This window comes from Pholcus phalangioides, unplaced genomic scaffold, assembly GCF_987345545.1.
Source record: "Pholcus phalangioides strain wild (caught in Gottingen) unplaced genomic scaffold, Ppha-v1.0 ptg000022l_1, whole genome shotgun sequence".
NCBI classification, from domain to species: Eukaryota; Metazoa; Arthropoda; class Arachnida; order Araneae; family Pholcidae; genus Pholcus; species Pholcus phalangioides.
Window position 1 is genome coordinate 21544543 of NW_028301615.1, and position 19567 is coordinate 21564109.

At 36.2% G+C, this 19567-nt stretch overlaps 1 protein-coding gene across 1 annotated transcript in view; it reads right to left on the bottom strand.

Moving 5' to 3' along the window:
- LOC149069996 (transient receptor potential-gamma protein-like) overlaps positions 1-19567 on the bottom strand; it is a 226365-nt gene that overhangs the window by 19327 nt on the left and 187471 nt on the right. The window contains exons 8-10 of the mRNA XM_089249484.1: positions 16362-16501; positions 15625-15740; positions 2343-2594 (exon numbers count right to left, since the gene is read on the bottom strand). Of these exons, the coding sequence (XP_089105610.1) occupies positions 2343-2594; positions 15625-15740; positions 16362-16501 (508 nt within the window). The remainder of the gene's footprint in view (positions 1-2342; positions 2595-15624; positions 15741-16361; positions 16502-19567) is intronic.

The following is a 19567-nucleotide window of genomic DNA, read 5'->3' on the forward strand; positions in this document are numbered from 1 at the left end:
CTGGAATTGTGCTGCGGGTGAGTAGAGTGATTTGTGAATGTGCCATTGTCCTACTTGAACGATCTGAAAATGTGCCCCGGGCAGCATTTAAGCTCTGTAATTGTGACACTGGTCACTTAAGTAATCTACAGATGTGCTGCTTGAATCTCCATTTTTACAAAATATGGGTTGAGGTGGCTGGCCACATCAACTAACCTCGAGGGCCACATTTGATCCGCAGGTCATGGATTCAGCATATATGGTTTATAGAGGGTAAAAATTCGCAATGAATTTTTTGAAGAGAAATTTTGGATCCTCTCTTAACCTTCAAATAGCAATTAACAGAATTTTCTTATAATAACGTATGTTAAGGCATTTTCTTCCAATAATTTAAATTTTTTGCATAAAAAAATAATTTTTTTGGTGGTGGGGGGAGGGGCTTGGCATCCCTGCATACGTCTCTGATCCCAATGTCGGTTAGGAGGTGGGGACAGTGCTGACGAGTGGGGGGGGGGGGGGGGCAGAGTTTTACTGACAGGGAAGGAGGTAAAAAATGGCTAAAAATCTGCTGACGCAATACTTGAATGGCCTCTAATATATCCTTGTGGATGTCTTAGCTATCCAACTTTTGAAGCCCTTGCAAGTTAGAATACCACCATACATAAAATTGCGGAAAAATCCGGGAATGTTCCATATAAATACTAGTTATATATAAATCATCTTGCCATGTTTTAAAAACATATATCTATTTACAAAACTCAACAGTACTCTTCTTTGGATGTTTATACAGAGGGTGTGAATACTATCGACCTCCCAATAATTACACACCTGATTCCTTGTGAAGAACTAATATGGAAAATTGTTTCCGGTTTTTTGATTTGACCAATAATTAACGAGTTGTAACGCATTAAAAATTGATGACGTCACTGTGGAATCCTGCCGAATTCACCGAACGTGCACCAAACGGATAATTTGGCGTGTTTAAGCCGATGACAATGCTTCAAACCTGAGCTCAATCAAGAAAGCTAATGCTTGGCAAACCAGTTTTTTCCTCTTGTCCTTTCCCTCAAAAAATTTCACTTAACAGTGAAGGAAAAAATATCACCACATTTTGGGGAAAAAATTGTCGATTTTGGTAAAATATCATTTTTTCCAATAGATCTCGTTTGGCTAACGCTTTACAAATCTAGTGATAAATTTGTCAATATAGTGCGACGAAGGCAACACGTAATAACAAGGCTAGCATCACTCTACACGAAGAGGGAAAAAAGGCACCAATCGTGAAAGAAAATAGCTGAACTTGGCTTCTAACGGTGTTGAATATTTCAGTTCATTTTCGAAAAGGGGCAACCCACCTGCTGAGGGAGAAATTTACTTTCGTTCGGTGTTTGGTGCGTTAACACCGCTAGATAAATGACGCGTCGCAGAATTTCAAAACGTAATAACTCCGTGAATATTCGTCCTATCCTAAAACAGAAAACACTTTTCCATATTAGTTTTCCCCTCAAGGAATCACGTGTGAGTGCTCGATAGTATTCACCCTGTAGGTAGTTCCCACCCTTAGAGTTCCCGAAAGGAGCAGAAAATATTAATTTTTGTGAAGAACGTTGGTAAAACTTTTGTCTTTAATATACGCTTATCAGAACACACCTACTTCCAGAAAGCCTTGAAACAGTAGTAGTTGTAGTAAAAACATTGGGATCGATCTATCCTGCCCCAACACCATAGCGATAATAAGAGAAGAGGCGTTACGAAATGTCAGTCCGGGAACTTTTTGAGATTGCACCTCGTATATGTTACGGCCAAAGCCCGAAAGTTCGGTGTCGGCTAATTGACCCGGCTAATGTCAGAATTTCGGGTTCTGGCCGTCCCCTATATATCTCTTCCTTTTCAGAGGGTTTTTTGGCCATAGTCCTCCACGTTGGTTAGTGTGGTTGGAGGAAGTTCATCCGCGTCCGTTCATCAAGTGTAAACATGGCTGCTTACGGGCTGCACCACGAGAAGGTGCGGATTGGACCTTAAGCCTCCACTCCTTGTCGATTCCTTCAAGTCCCCCATAATAGGGTAATTGAAGGGTCTTCTAGTTAGCTAGTAGAGACCATCAAACAGCTCATACGATCCCTATAATTTGGGATCATCGCCAAAAGCTGGCGTATTTTTTTGTGATAATTTTGGCATATAATTTCTATGGCAACCATAACCATCGAAGGAATCGGAATATCGATATATAGGGATATTTAGGGATCGATATGTAGGAACCGGCCAAAGCCCGAAATTCGGACATTTCGGGCTTCAAACTCACACCAACTGGCCGATTTCGGTCTTTGGCCGTAACGTGTATAAAAGTGGAACACGAAACTTACTTAGAGAACCGCCTCCACGTGAAACACGCCGCATGATCGGCCTTGGAATCTTGCAGGTTCTTGCTGAAACAGACCTGTCTCTCCATGTCAGCATAGTACCAAAGCAACTGGTTCATACCGCAAGCGAAGGCAAAGAGTACGAGGGTGTAAACGAAGAAAAACTTGACAATGTCTATAACCATCCTTCCGAGGCAAATCTGTAACGGACCCAGGTATGGGTTGACGGAGAAGATGTACACTAACTTCAGAGAGCTGTCACAAAATACGGAAAAAGAACCATCACAATATACACAAACTTGACAAACATGATAAATCGCTGTCGAGTGAGACGAAATTTAACATGTTGAAGTACTTGGTGTCAATGTTCTTCAAGGTTTTTTACATGCGGGGGATTTTTTTACGGTCCGGTAAAAGCAATCGAAAAATTTTACGGACCGGCGGAAATGGGAGCAATAATTTACGGACCGGCGGAAATGGGAGCAATAATTTACGGACCGGCAAAACGTAAATAAATAAGAGAAATAACTTGAGGAATAGTTAAAATTCGCGGACCAGCATAAAAGTAAATAGGAGGTATAATTTGCGGACCAGCAAATAGGTAAATAGGAGATATAATTTGCGGACCCGCATAAAAGTAAATAGCAGATATAATTTGCGGACGAGCAAAAAGTAAATAGCAGATATAATTCGCGGACGAGCAAAAAGTAAATAGGAGATATAATTTGCGGACCAGCAAAAAGTAAATAGGAGGTATAATTTGTAGATCGCCAAAAAATGAACAAATAGAAGTGATAATTTTTGCGGATCTATACCACAAATATATAAATAAAAGAAACAATTTGAGGACCAGCAGAAAAAAATAAATAAATGGAAGAATAATTTGTTGATCGGCAAAAAGTAAATAAATAGGAGAAATAATGTGAGAACTAGTAAAAAATAAACAAATGCATAAAAACATTTTACAAAGGCTTGTCATCCATAAGCAGACTTAGGTACACTAATTTTTCAATGTCTTCCTATACGTTACTATTATAGCTGTTACCCGAGGCTGCGCTCACGTGGATTTGTTAATCGGAAAAATTGCTCGCGATGATCTCTCCCCCCCCCCCCCAGTATAATATGTGAACTCCTCGTGTGAACCCTCCCAGCCCTTGGAAGGTTGAATTTTTAGAAATCCCGGTCTTAGAGTGAGGCGCTATATTATAAAATATAATACTGACCAAATTTCATATTTATAGCTTCAATATGATTTCGGATCGGTTATGATTTCCCTATATAACTTTTGAAACCCCCTCCCCACTCTAGGAGTTGAATTTTGAACACGATCACTTTTATATACTAAGTCTTTACGTGAAATAAAACTACTTACCAAATTTCATATTTACAGCTTCAGGGGTTTTGGCCCGGTGATGATGAATGAATTAGAGTCAGGATATGTAGTTATATAAAGATTCATAACTCTTAAGTATGTTTTCAGTTAACTAAATAACTTTCGACGGTTTGGTTGTTGGCCCTCCGGGTGACCAGCTTATATCCTGTCCAGCTTATGTCCCTCTATGGGGACATAGCGGAGTGACCCGGTCGGTTTTGACGTTTTTATCTATACTGCTTATCCCGGTCTATCTATACTGCTTAAATTTCAGGATGACACAAAAAGTTCATAAGTTTTCACCAGGTGGCATTCTAACCCTTCTTATAATTTAGCACGTACTGGTACTGCGTGCGTGCTATACCACTACGTTACTTCCATGATGTCAAGCTTATGGGAAAATTTCAGTGTTCTTTATTTCGCCGAAATATTTATCATTTTTGATCAAGGGCATCCCAAAAATGCGCTAGGAAATGATTTTAAGAGGTTGCGTATGTGTCACTTTACACAAGATCTTCAATCATTTGATCATTTTCTTCACACGAGGGTAATTAGACCGGGACTTACAATTCATTGCCGATTCCGAACGCTAGGCTTGTTTTTTATACTCATCGAGAGAGGTTGGTGCGCTAACCCCCTCGAAGGGAGACTCCCTGCGGTAGCAATTTTTTGCTGCAGTCAAGTCGCCGTTTTTGTTGTACTCCTGTGTCAGGAAAGTTTCTGACAAGATCGAACCGGGTATCGAACTCGCGCGACACCTCTAAACATCCTTTAGTACTTTAGGCGAGTATCTTTAGGGCGGTATTCACCGACTTGGTTTAAACAAGTCACAATTTTTTGATCAAAGATCGACACGAATTGGTTAAATTCAGGGTTTTAACCAATCTATGTTGATCTCTTATCCAAAAATTGTGACTACAGTTTAAACCATGTCGGTGAATAAGGCCCTCATAGACCTGGGCTACCGCGCCCCAAGATCTGCAACTGGTCATAACTTTTGAATGAATGAAGATAGAGTGATGTGAAAGAAGTGTTTAGATATATCCTAAATCGGATACAAATGCGCTACACGATAGTAACAACTAAAACGCCACCTGATGGAAAAATTCTTTAAATTGTTTACCTTGTCTCGGCAAATCAACGGGGCCTTGAACAAAATTATAGTTTAAAAATTTGTGAAATTTCATTTTACGAGATGACAATATATAAAACTTACTCAGAATCTGTATAGTGAATCTGTATAGTTAAAAAAATTAAAAAAGAAGTTCGGATTTCGCTCACAGGTGGCGCTGTAAAACAAAAAAAAACTCGACATAACACATAAAATGCAACACAAACATTGTATAATTAGTATTTATGACAATTTGCGTTCTATATAATATGACCTCCTTTTATTAGCTACATATAAACGGTGAAAGAGTGATCATGTTGAAATACGGTAGTTTCATGCAACGCAAATTGTTATAAACATCAATTACGCACTGTTTGTGCTGCGTTTTATGTGTTTTGTCGAGTTTTTCGTTTTAAAGTGCCACCTGTGTGGGAAATTTGAACTTTTCATTTCAATTTATCAAAGAGCTATATAGGCCACGATAAGTATTTCAGCGCAAACCGCACCTTGTAATGACTATTGGGTGATTTATTATTAACTTTTAAATTTTGTCCAGGACTTGTCGTTCACCCTGTATATGTGTGAAATTTGGAGTCAATCGAGAGAGCCTGTTATGCTCAACTTTCGAACAGCAGTGTACTTGATACACAGAATGAAAAAAAGTAATTGGGAGATTAAAAAACGTAGCACTTACATGTGTTGTCCGTGTTGTACATTCACATACATCAAGAAAACATCATCCACTGGTGTACTTGATCCGTTCTGTATTTCTCTCCAAAGGGGAGGTATCATCTTATGAAAGAAATGCTATATACCGAGGAATAGATATATTCCGAATAAAACGCGATCGCCTTTCTCTCGGATGCAACACAATAGCGATGCCATGATGGCTTGATGAGTACCATTTACCGAATTCCCGCTAATGTCCTGGGACAATGCCCGAACGTGATGAGATCCCTTCCAAACATATAAAAGTCATCAGCGCCCATCACCCCAAAGCAGGGGAATCGAACGTCTTTTCTATTTACGCTCTGCTGTATCGTATTCTGTACACGTGTATGTACGAGCGGAAGGTTACTCTGGATACTTCTGCTGGCAATAAACAGAGTGGAACTCGTGATCGTGGTACAATACGTAAGAAAAAGGCCAAAGGGGGGAAAAATATATCCATTTTCTCCAGCAAAAAAATTTAGATCCCCCCTGGCGTAAAATCTAACGTAATAAGCGGTGTTACTTTACAGTTTTAGATGTTGATGCGCCCGTACTGTGTGTTTTATCAGTAATTTACGATCGCAACAAGGTACGGCTGGTATGATTATTTTTACCGTATGCATACAGTATGATGATTTTATAATAGTAGATTCTGTATCAAAAGAGTTTTAAAAAAGACAACCACAATTTATTGTCTCCACTATGAACAGTATTGTTTTCGTATTCTTGGAAGCATCAGTTGATCTCCAACACAAGTACCATTCGAGAGGAGTTTCTAGGAAAACAAGCTACTCAGTATAATCGAAAGTAGTTTTGAAATCAGTGAATAATAACCAAAAAGATCCAAATGAAGAAATTACAGGTATTTGATATGCAATTATGGCACATCAAATTGCTTGAAGCGGGCAGCCTTAATTTTTTTAACCCATTCCTACATTTGTTTGCATCTACCAAAATAGGTGTGTGAAATGAATAAAATATATTTTTATAGCATTTACTAATATAATTTATGTGATTATTAATATAATCACAAAACTATTCGATTACAATTCGATTAATCGATTACATTTTTTTGATTAACCAGTTAAAAACTTCAATCGATTCCCAGCCCTACTTTTTTTACGTTCATCAATAAATTGTTTGAAGTGAAGTTGCCTCTTTTTGTTGCAAGACCTTCAATTCTGACCTCACCTTTTCATTCAAACCTTCAATTCTTGCCTCCTTTCGAAAAATTGATTAGATATTTCCTTTTTTCGCAACCTTCAATTCTCGTGATCGCTTATCAGCACAACTTTAATGTAGGGTGATATCTCTGCAGCAATCTTCAACTATAGAGATCTCTCTGCAACCCCAACCCCTTCGATTCTTGAAATCTTCTTTGCAGCACAATCTACATTCTTCAATTCTCGAGATCCCTGCAGCGCAATCATAGACGGATATAGACTTGGAAGTCTGGGGGGACGGGACGGTCATTATTTCTGGAGGGACGCGATGATGAAGATGTCAATTCATATATCAGTCAACTTCACCTTTGACGCTGGGGGGGGGGGGGCAATGCCCCTACGCCCTTCCGTATATTCGCCTATGAGCACAATTTACATTCTTCAATTCTCGAGATCTCTTTGCAGCACACAGCTTTCAGTTCACAACAAGATCTCTTCGCAGCACATTCCGCAATCTTCAATTGTTGACATTTCTTTGCAGCACATTTTTCTTTCGTCCGATAAAGAACTATAAAAGCGGTGAATGTCGGATCTTTCGTACCATACCAGCTCAAGCTAAGCAATTATTGAGTACAATTGGGCACGGTATCCCAGGTCGATAAGATACTGGCCGAAAGTACCAAAGGATTAGAGGTGTCACGAGTTCGATACCCGGTTCATCCTCGTCAGAAACTTTCCTGACACAGGGGTACAACAGATACGGCGATATGACCACAGAGAAAGATCGCTACCGCAGGTATTCCCACACCGAGGGGTTAGCGCACCAACCTCTCGGTGAGTATAGAAAAGGCTACCGTGTTCGGAATCGGCAATAAATTGTAGGTCCCAGTCTAATTAGCGAGCCGATCTCCCCGTTCAAAACTCTCGCCGCAGAGAGCAACAGGCCTACAACGTTATAATTATACATTACACTTCACGCTCTATGAGTTGAGGGAAAAACTCATAGTTCAAAAAACTGATTGCAGATGGCAGCAAAAAAATGATCAAATCAGGTCTATTTAGATAAATACAGTCAAACCTCGTTAGTGCGTCACCCGGTTAACAAGTCACTCCGCTTACCGGGTCACTTTATGTAAGTCCCAGTTGTCCTCAGGCAGGAATTGGCACAACTATAGCTTACTCCACTTAACGAGTCACTTCGCTTACTAAGTCATATTTTTGCTCTCCCAAGAGTGACTCATTAACGAGGTTTGACTGTACTGCTCTTAAAAAAATGAGTAATTCAACAAGAATGAATTGTTATCACGCATTCTAACACATTAAAATATAACACTCGGTATTCTTCTTATGGGTTCAATGGATATCCTCCATTATACTCGATGCTCTGGTCAATCCGCAATCCGATCCGCCTCATGTGTATGTGTTTCCTCCTCCTATACATTCCTTTTCCATACACGTCTCATGTTCCTTATACTTTATCTACCATTTGCGCCATTTCTATAGGAAGAAAGAGAGCCGAAAAATACGTCTTTTTCCACTTATTTATCCGGGAAAATAATATTGGCGTCGAAAAATCCCAGTCGAAGGGGATGGAGGAAGAGAAATATCTAGCGGATAAAAAATATATATCGACGATATATATACTGGTTCGATCCAGTTTTTTTGTAGGAAAAAACGGAAAATATTATTTCGCAAACTTTTGTGTTTTTCTCCCCGTCTGTCTTTTTAGAAATGCTTTTTTGGAAATGCTTAGTTACAGGTGGTGCTGGTATCAAGTATACAGGGTGTCCCGTAAGTGTTAATGTAGCATTTATCTCATCAACCTTCCGTCGGTCGTAGAGGTATGATCCCAGTTTAGGAAATGCTCGGAAGGCGTTCGAAAATTATCCTGTACCTGAGAATGAAAATACTGTGAGTAACAAAATATTTTTAAAAAAATCTAAATTTTTATACGGTCCCCTTGTTCTCTAACTTCCTATGAGAAAGTCGTTTCCCTGTATCTTCTGGGGCCAACAACAAAAAAAATTCCTTGTTTCTAAGTGCAAAATTCGTTGAGATATTTGAATTCAAAAAACGGAGAAAAAAGTTGCGAAAGAACAAAAAAAAACACTAAGGGGCAACGCTCCTTTCCCTTATTTATGCTGCCCTTAGCCATTTTCTCTCTGATTTTTGAATCCGAGAGAATATGTTAGCGAATATGACACTTAGAAACTTGGAATAGTTTTTGTTGGAGAGACAGGACAGCAACTTTCCAATCGGGAGTTAGAGGGCAGGAGGAACAGTATAAAAATTTAGATTTTATATTCTGCTACACACTGTATTTGTTCACCCTCAAAACTCGTTGGCCAGAAGCTTTTGCTGTTCCAAATATAAGGTCAGAAGGACTCTCAAAGGTCAGAAGGACCCTCAAAACTGGCACAGGGTAATTTGTGAACGCCTTTTGAGCATTTTTAAAATTCAAATTATACCTCTACGACAGGCGGTTCATGAGCTAAAAGCCGCATTAGTACTTACAGTACACCCTGTATATATTTTTTCACTAAAAATGAAATTTCGATTGCTCTATACATTTGAGAGCCATTACATTAGCACCACCCTATCTGACAGTAATAAGAAATCTCTCTCACGGTGATGCTTATATCACCGTATATAGTAGTGGTGCGCAACCTCCAACCCGCGGGGACTCATGCGGCCCACCAAGGAGTCAGGAAGTACCTAACTAACGCAAGCCAAAAACAATGGCATCGTGAGACGCACATGTCAAAAAGGTGCACCAAAATTATATCCCACCAGTTTCATTATCTCTTCCCGTCTGGGCACCGGGCCCGCGGCCCTGATTCGTAAGAAATTGTTTCCCGCTCTATCTCAAAGAGTACGCAACGCACATCAAAAGCAATAGTACCGTCAGATGCACATGGCACAAAGGTGCACCCAAATAATATCACTCCGGCTTCGGTTTCTCTTCCCATCTGGGCACCAAATCCGCTGCCTTGGTTCGTGGCAATTTTTTTTCCCCGCTATATCTCGAACAGTTCACAACGAAAATAGACGACATTGGCGTCGTTTGTTAGTTATTCCGAAGACAAAGCCGATGATAATGACATAATTTCATTATATCTGTACCTAACACGCGATTCAAGTCTACCCCGATTTTTCTAGTTTATAAGGCATTTTTTTTTTAGGATTTTCTAAGCCAACAACATCCGGGACTCGGTTATCAGGAACCCCCGAGTCCCGATGTGTTGTTCACATTAAGCGGCTTGAACTGTATATTCGATGACATTCTCCAAAAGACAAAAAAAATCCAAAAAAAAAAACAACTTCTCGTTAAAAGCAGATGAAAACTCCCTGAGAGTGAACGTCTTTTAAGAAAGTATCCGCACAAAACCTCGTTCCTCGTGACGAAATGTTTGCACTAAAATCACACGCGAACCCAATGCCGTTCTCGAAACAGCCTAATTCAATCAAGTTTAGCGGAAAGGATGTTGCTCGAGAATAATTCTCTTCCACCGCGTGCAAAGTACGAGATACGAACAAACTAGGCTCTCTCTCACACACACACACACACAGGCTATACTATACATATACACACTCACAGCGATGGATGGATAGAGTACAGTAAAACCTATGAACTCGAGAGCCAGGGCCTCCGAAAACAGAACCTTAATTAGCGTTAAAAGACTTCGACCTTTTCGTATGCAAATTAGTATAACGCCTGATGAGAGGAAAGAAGGCGGTGTGTGTGTGTGTGTGTGCATTCAGGAAAGCGGTATATGTGTGTGCATAGGGCACAGTTTTAGGAAAACCTGGCTACTTCCCAAAAACTCACAGGGAGAGAGAGCACCTCCAATATCCCTCTTAATCACCCTCTTCCTTTTCCGTAACCTTTTTCCTCTAGGTTAAGTTTCCGTTCTTCCTGGTTTCCATTATTATTATCGTGCTGTTGGGTCTTGAAGAATATGTATCGCCGCACCATGTGAATAATATTTCAACCTCGCGTATCTTTGCGTGGTTTACTTTGAAAAAAAAAAAAAACTCTGCAGCCAAGCGAAAATATGACTACAACATGGTGTTGAAAATTTTCATGTTACACGCGATACGAGTTTTACTTTTGTCGTTGAAAAGAGAAAACACTTTTTATGTGTTCTTTATATGTGTTTTTTTTTGGAGAAAAGACAAATATTTTGGATGATATTTTCAAGAATCTGACTCTAGAGTTATCCACGTGATGCTCTCCAGTGAAAAAGAATGTCAACATAATCTTATGTAATAGATTTATGGAATTATTTTGGAATTTTCCATTTATGGAATTTTTTGAAATTTTTCCATTTATGGAATTTTTTGAAATTTTTCCATTTATGGAATTTTTTGAAATTTTTCCATTTATGGAATTTTTAAAAAATGTCACTTTATATGAACTGAAAAACCGGTTTCATAATGAATAAAATTTTAACTTTTTTAACAGATATTGCATTATTTTACGTTCATGCTGTATGTAAAGTCATGTTATATTTTTTACTGGAAAAAATGGCAATAATAATGTTTATAAATTTACAAAGTTATTTATTCTTATAGAAACTGGCGCTTTTAATTAATTTTCGTCATTTTAGTTGTCATAATCTTGCTTATTATTAATTCCATTATTTTTGATAATTTCATTAAGCATATTTTTTTGCTTTGGTTTTTTTAAAACTCATTATATGTATGTTTGATTACATGATGTATATAAGTTTGATTTTCTTTTTATCTTATTGTTTTGATTAATTTTATTTAATTATATTTTTTAATAGAAATTCTTTTTCATTTCCTAATTTATTTTAAAATGATTTTTTATTAGTATTTTTTATAAAATGAATATTTATTAATTAAAATAATTTTTAAAATGAAATATTAGAGTGCATTTCTTAAGTAATTATTTCTAAAATGAAAGTTTATTTTAACTTGATTTCTTAGTTTCCTATATGAAATTATTCAACCTCTTTTCCTATAGGTTAAGTTCCTGTTATTCCTGGTTTCCATTATTATAATAATTATCATACTGTTGGGTCTTGAAGAATAAGAAGCCGTACTATGTGGATAATATTTCAAGCTCGCGTAACTTTATGTGATTTATTTTGTAGGAACTCCAAGCAAAAAACATAACATGTTGTTGAAAGTTTTCATGTTGCACGCGATATGAATTTTATTTTGTCGTTGGAAGGAGAAAGTTTTTTAATGTTTTTTTATGTGTGTGTGTGTTGTTAATGTAAGGACATATATTTTGGGTGATATCATCAGGAATCTGAAATTATCCACGTGATGCTGCTCTCTCTAGGGGAAAAAACAAACTTATTGTGTAATTTTTTTTCTACTTTTATGAAAATTTTTTTTTTTTGTGTGAACTAAAAAAAATTAGTTTTTTGATGGGGGAAATATTAAAATTTTTTTTTGCAGAAATATGTTTTTTTTGTATTTTACGTTCGTACTATATACAAAAGAATATTATTTCTACTACGAAAATGGTGATATTCGTAATATTGAAGTTATTTATTTTCATTGCACCTGGTGTTTTTAATTAGCTTTCGTCATTTTAGTTAATTTAGTTGTTTTGATCACATTTATTGATAATTTTATTATTTTTGATTAATTTTCACTAAGCTACTTCATATATAGTATATATATTTTTTTGCTTTGGTTTTTTTAAACATATTTTTGAAGATTGATTTTATTTCCATCGGTTCAACTTATTTGTTTTAATTAGATTTTGTTAATTAACCTTTGAAGAAATTTTTACATTGATTTTTATATATTATTTTTTGAAGTGAATTTTTATCAATTTTAATTTTATTTTTGTTTTATATGAATTTTTTTTTAGTTTTTGTAACCTTTTACTAATTTTTAGTATTTATTTTGTTATTTTTAAAATTTTTTACAAAACCTGCGGTGATATTTAGTGTTTTTTTTTCTGAAAAATAATTATTGATTTTCAATAATTTTTTTTTAAATTTCAGAAATTTATTTTTTAAATACCGTGTCAGTTTAGTTTTTTACACACAAAACATCCATTATATTTGGTTTAGTTGTGGTTAGTTTTTTATACACAAAACATTCATCTTCCTTCAGAAACTTTCATGAAGTTTTTATTAATTTTCTTTTAAAAATTTTCATCAACTTTCAGTCATTTTCTCAAATTAATTTTTTTTAAATAACTATCAATTTAGTTGTTGATATAAAACTTTCATTAACTTCTCGTTCGTTTTGCTCCAATAATTTCCATTATTTTATTCGTTGAATTTTCTTTTATTAATCTCAATTATTTTCCTTTTTTTAAGTTTTTTTAAATTCTCAATATTTTACTCTTTAAAAATTTATCTTTAATATTTTTCAACTTTTTAATATAAATTATGATTAAATATTAGCATATTTTATTACGTTAAACAGTTTTCCCCCCATAAAATATATATATAAGTAATTCCCGTATCTCTCTCTCTCATTATCCACATTATTGCAATATAATCATAATTTTTACTCATTTCAGAAATCCATCAAAAAACATTTCATTAATTCAGTTAAAAAAACATCAGAAAAACCAATTTTTTCTAAGTTAAACATAAAATAAAATGATTGCATAACAATCTACAGAAAATTAATTACTTTAAAAATATTCATCATAACTGCGATTTGAAAAAAATAATGAAAATAATGCTTATTCATTCATTCATTATCAAATATACGAGTTCATTCAACATAGAACACAAAAATAAGATAATAAAATAAATATATACAGCGAGTGATTTCCCCCGTTTGTCTCTCTCTCTCTATATATAATGTTGCCTCTCTTTTCAAATAATGGCCATAAACCTTGTAATTACATGAAATGGTCATTTTCACTTCAATGGCCATTCATCCCGATACTTTTATCAATTTTCTAACATAATAGCAAATAATCACCTCCCCTTAAACATAATGTGTTGCTCCTCTCTCTCTCTAAATATGAGTACTGAATGTGTGCTCACGTACGTTGAACGACATTCATTATAATGATGATGATGTTGATCATTTTCTTGCAGAGGTCAATGACTATTAACCCTTTCTTTGTACCGGCGCGATGACGATAATGCCGCGATTATTATCATTTTAATTATTAGTGAATATAGGTGTTTTTTTTAGCTTTCTTTCAGTAAGTTAACCTTAATACCGTGTATTTAAATGTATTTTTATTAGTACTTTTTTTATGAATATTTTAGGGTGCAGTGTTGTTGCCTAGTGAGGTGCGTCGTAGAAAAATGTAAGAAATAGATGATAGGGTTTCTTTTAGATCAAGTCTGGCTGTAAAAAGCTTTTGAAATAGCTCGAGAAAGCGAAACTATCCAATTGAATGTTGCTTTCAATTCCCTTTGAATAAGTCTATAGACGAATGCGTTGTGATTTCCATATCGGTTAATATGTTTGACTGTATTATGTGGCACTAAAACTCGGGATAATTGGGACATAATCGTCATGGAAGATTATCGTTATTTTAGGATGTCGAGTCCTATCATATAAAGTGTCTTTTTAGGAACATCGAAAAAAAGCGTGATTTTCAGTCTATGGAATAGATATTTTATTTATTATTTCATATTTATAAATAAGATATTGACGAAGACAGTTTTCAAAAGGACAAAATGAGGACTAGTTAAGGGCAATATGAGAAATATTTAAAGACAATATAAGGACTATTCAAGGACAACATGAGAAATATTTAAAGACAATATGAGGACTATATTTACTGTTTCCAACGTCATTACCGAAGCAACCAGTTAGAACGTTGCTTCAGACTAAACACCAGTTTACACGTGTCAAATAATTTAAAAGTAGATTGATGAGTCGCTGACTTGATACGTCTACAAGTACTAAAATCTATTCTAACGTAAGTAATCAACTAGCAAATGCTCATTGGGAAATACAAGGCCCCACCCACTGGCGCATGCGCATAGAGCCTGCTTAACCGAAAAATTAAATCGGATTCTATCCTACTTGTCAACTTAACAACTGAGCCCGTGTAAACGTCTGCATAAATTTTAAGGTACTTCAGGATTTAAAATTTAGTTAACTGCTAAATTACGTGACGCGTGTAAAACGGGCATTTACATGAGGCAGTCGGCTTCTTTCTGCCCACAACGTCTGACTCAAAGAAACGTAATTTTCTTCTCTGACCATCTGGGATTTTAAAATTTGGTAACCTATCCCAGTGGGATGATCGAGTCAGCAGGTTAATGGTCATGCTGTATTTATATTCTGAGAACGGCATCCGTTTTGTGTTGAAAAACGCAAGAAATTCTAGGCTTTTTCGTGGTTATTTGCGTTTATCGTTAGTTTTTTCTGTTATTTTAACATGCAAATAGTTATTATTCCACCATACTTTCGGTTTATGTTCATAATTCAAAAATCAAAAGTTTCCGATACATGAAAAAATCGCAATACAGAGTACCTCTAAATTATTTTGGGAAGTGTAGCTTCGATCCACAGTGTTCAAATAACTGCTTTGCGCAGTTATTTGAACAGTAACCTATTAGAATCATATTCTATATATTATCAATTTGTATTATTACCGATTACTTGTTATACCAGGAAATAACCTAAAATGCTTCCAATGGAGAAGAAAAAAGGCACAACAAATAAATACAACACATAAATTCATCTCTAAAACTTGCCTGCGCATGCGCACAAAGAACAAACAACTGTGTGGGAATGACTTCCATTAATACCTATACGATACTAATCATTTATCTTACAAAACGAAAGTATCACAATGATAACGATGCCGAGACAAACCAGTAATCGTTTCCGACCCTATTTGAATATTCAATTCACGTTTGAAAATTTCCCTCCCATAAGTAATACCTACGTATAGAGAAAAGATATAATGTAAGTATGCATCAAATAAAGAATGATAAATAGTATTTTTACCTGAAAATATTTGCCGTAGCAAACAGCCCTTCCGCGATTAGAATAGGATCCCAGGCATCCCATCTCTCCCTGGGTAGGTAGGCCGTCCCGGTGTTAAGTGCTATTTCTTTCTGAACCTAAGAAAAGAAAAAAAGACAAGGGACATACATTTTACGTATGTATGCAAAACAATTATTAATGGCTTTTTTCCGCACCATGAGAAAGAAGCCAAGTCTTCTCTCGACGTAAGAAAGATTAATGGTCTCCAAGAAGCTCCCGGAGTCTCTTCTTCTTTCCTCGAAATGTTTGAAATTAACGCCAAGAAAGAAGAGAAATAAGAAACGCACACACGCGTAACACTTTGAAAGTGTAATTTCGGGAACTCAAAGTCTTACTGTGGGTGTTAACAACCAGACAGCGATCGATACATATGCATCCGAAAAGAATAGATATGTCCCTTAACATTAAAGCATGCAACATGTTCCGAGGTGTTGACAATTAAAACAAAGAGGCATGCATTGTAAGGTTAACGTTACAGCCAAAACTGGTCATAATGAAATTAAAGTGTAACTTTTTCTAATTAAAAAATAATACTAATACTTTTATTATAATAATAATAACTAATACTTTTTCTAATTAAAAGTATGTTTCTAGGGTCAACGGTTCACCAGTAATTTGCGGTGCGAGGTGTTAGCTGTGCACCCTGTATATGTGATGACCATAAGAGTATATACCCGGTATGAAATATTCATACGTACCTGCAAATAGGCAATAACTCTCAGCGCTACTGTGGCAACATAGAGCGAGTTCGTTATAAAGTCTATGATATTCCACATGTCGTTGATATATTCCATCGGTCCACTCTCCCACAGCTGTTTTATCTCACTCCAAATAAGGCCTTAAAAAATACACATGAATACACATACATTATTCTACGCACGAGTACTATAATAGATAAGTTCAACGAAAAAGAGAGATTTTGTGACGCGTCCTTTTTTTTCTAACTTTGTTGTACGTATTGTGTGTCTGATATGCTGTGCCTTGAACGTTCGAACTTCGATATTAATTCTCAGTTTGGTCCAGGTATTTCCGAATGTGAAGTACACTACAGGATTCCAGAGTATCGCTTTCCACCTGGTGTTCCGTGGAAGATTTCGTAACATACTATGGTAAAGGTTAAGAAATTAAAAAGCGGTATTCAGATAAATATTCCAATTTAAATTGTCGCGGCACTTCAGGGTGAATGTGGGAAAAGTTCCTAAAGATCCAAAAGAGATTCTGCTGTAACAAAGCCCCAAGCATTTTCTCAATGGATCCGATTGGGGTACAGCAAAGGTTTTTAGAGGTCAAAGTAGGGTACAAGAAAAGTTCTTAGAGATCCCGCAGTTGATTTCAGCAAAATTTTCCAGAAATGCAACATAGGTTCTGCAAATGTTCCGAGGGATCCAAAAATACTTCAGCGAAGCAGCAAAAGTTCCGAGAGAGATACAACAGGAATGCATAAGAATTTTCTAGAGAAACAATAAAGACCAGTAAAAACATATAAAAATCCAACAGAGGTGAAGCGAAATTTTCTAGAGACGTAACAAATAATGCTTCAAAAAGTCGATAGAGGTGCAACAAGAGCACCTAGAAACTTAATAGAGGCACAACGGAGGTGTAAAAAGAGTTTCTCTGAAAACCAATGAGAATGACAGTTTGTTCCTAGAGATAGGATTACGCAGAAATTTCTGACGAAACAACATTTTGTACATTGAAATTTCCGAGAGATCCAACAGAAGTGCAAAAACGGTTCCTAGAAACTAAACAGACAGCAGATTCCTAGAAACTAAACAGACAGCAGATTCCTAGAAACTAAACAGACAGCAGATTCCTAGAAACTAAACAAGGAGGCAGCAAATTCCTAGAGACTGAACAAGGATGTAGCAGGTTTCCTAGAGACTAAACAAGGATGTAGCAGGTTCCTAGAGACAAAACAAAGGTTTCCATGGGCTAAACAAGGGTGCAGAGAAGATTCCTACAGACTGAACTAAGGCTTAGCAACGGTTCTTAGAGACAACAAGGGTGTAGCAATGTTTCTTATAAACTGTACAAGTATGTAACGAAGATTCCTAGAGACAAAACAAGGGTGCAGTAAAGGTTCCCAGAAGAGACTAAACAAGGGTGCAGAAAGAAAAGATTCCTAGAGACAAAACAAGGGTGCAGAAAGAAAAGATTCCTAGAGACAAAACAAGGGTGCAGAAAGAAAAGATTCCTAGAGACAAAACAAGGGTGCAGAAAGAAAAGATTCCTAGAGACAAAACAAGGGTGCAGAAAGAAAAGATTCCTAGAGACAAAACAAGGGTGCAGAAAGAAAAGATCCCTAGAGACAAAACAAGGGTGCAGTAAAGGTTCCCAGAAGAGACTAAACAAGGGTGCAGAAAGAAAAGATTCCTAGAGACAAAACAAGGGTGCAGAAAATATTCCTAAAGACAAAACAAGGGTACAGCAAAGGTTCCCAGAAGAGACTAAACAAGGGTGCAGAAAAGATTCCTGGACACGGAACTAGAGTTTATCAACAGTTCCTAGAGACAAAAAGGGTACAGTAATGGTTCTTAGAGACTACACAAGGGTACAAGAGCAAAGGTTTCTGAAGACTAAACAACGAATGCCGCAAAAGCTTTTAGAGATTTCACAGGAGCACTGCAAGACATAAATGAAAACCTAAAAATTTCATTCTCAACCGTACTGTAAATGTAAAAAATATTTGTGAATTCCAGGTTAAACCAATCATGGACATGACATTTTTCCCGATTATCGATTTTGAAATGAATAAATTCGTATAAAAATACCCCCTTTTGTGTACGATATTATTCCATTATAACGTGATGAATATCTCAAATAATATTTCATTCTCGTAAGAGAAATCATTATGGCAACTTCACAATGGGGGAAAAATTATATATATATGCATACGTCAAATATTTTATAAAACGCATTCATCTTGTTTTGAATGAAGGCAAAAGAAGAGTCTTTTTCCCACTATTCTATCCCATTATTTATCCATATGCCAAATAATGATTGTATTCGCGAATGTAAATAATCATACAAACGATGAATTCGTATTGTTAATAATCCTTTTTTTTGTGTGAGGATAACAGATTTTTGTGTGTCATTCATGAAATTTATAATGGATAACATATAAAAACATGGCGTGCATTTTCATTTTGTATTGAATCTCAACAATGATATCCATCTTAGTTATGATGTAAGAATCACTCAGATCAATCTATCGTTAGTCGAATATGTGTCAACAATTATTAAGGCAAGTCTAAACCTGGGATGCACAACCTTTTCAGCGCCACGGGCCAGAAACTTGTATATGTTGATTGGCCATATTAACCGTATTTTACGGGACACTAGTTTTGCCCCCCCCCCCTTCCCCGTCCCAACGTTTCTTACTAAAATGTCCCGTTTTTTCGAAGAAGTTTAAATGGATTTTATTCCTTACTGAATCAAGGATTAAGAATTTTTTGCCACAATATTATCATAGTTAATCATGGTTATTGTTATTATTAGTTATAGTTATGCACTTTCTTTTTCGAACCCAGCACAACTCCTTTCTACAGTCGAATCCCATTATAACGTACGCCAAGAGACCCGAGGAATCACTTCGTTAAAACGAAATTTCGTTACAAAGGAATTCCAGGTTATCTAGCGTTGTTTCTATGTAAACTTATTTGGGAGCTTAGAAAAGTGCTCGTTAAAACGAGGTTTTCGCTATAACGGTATTCGACTGTATCACCATAGGCAGTTTACTAACGAATGAGTTGCGCCGAAATTCAGCATGTGTACCTAACAGTCTGAGTAGCCTACGTATCTAGTGCCGTACATGAGTTTTAGTGCCGCCAGTGGAGTGCGGTGATAGAATATTTTACCATTGTAAGTCTGTTGCTCTCTGTGGCGAGAATTTTCAACAGGGAGA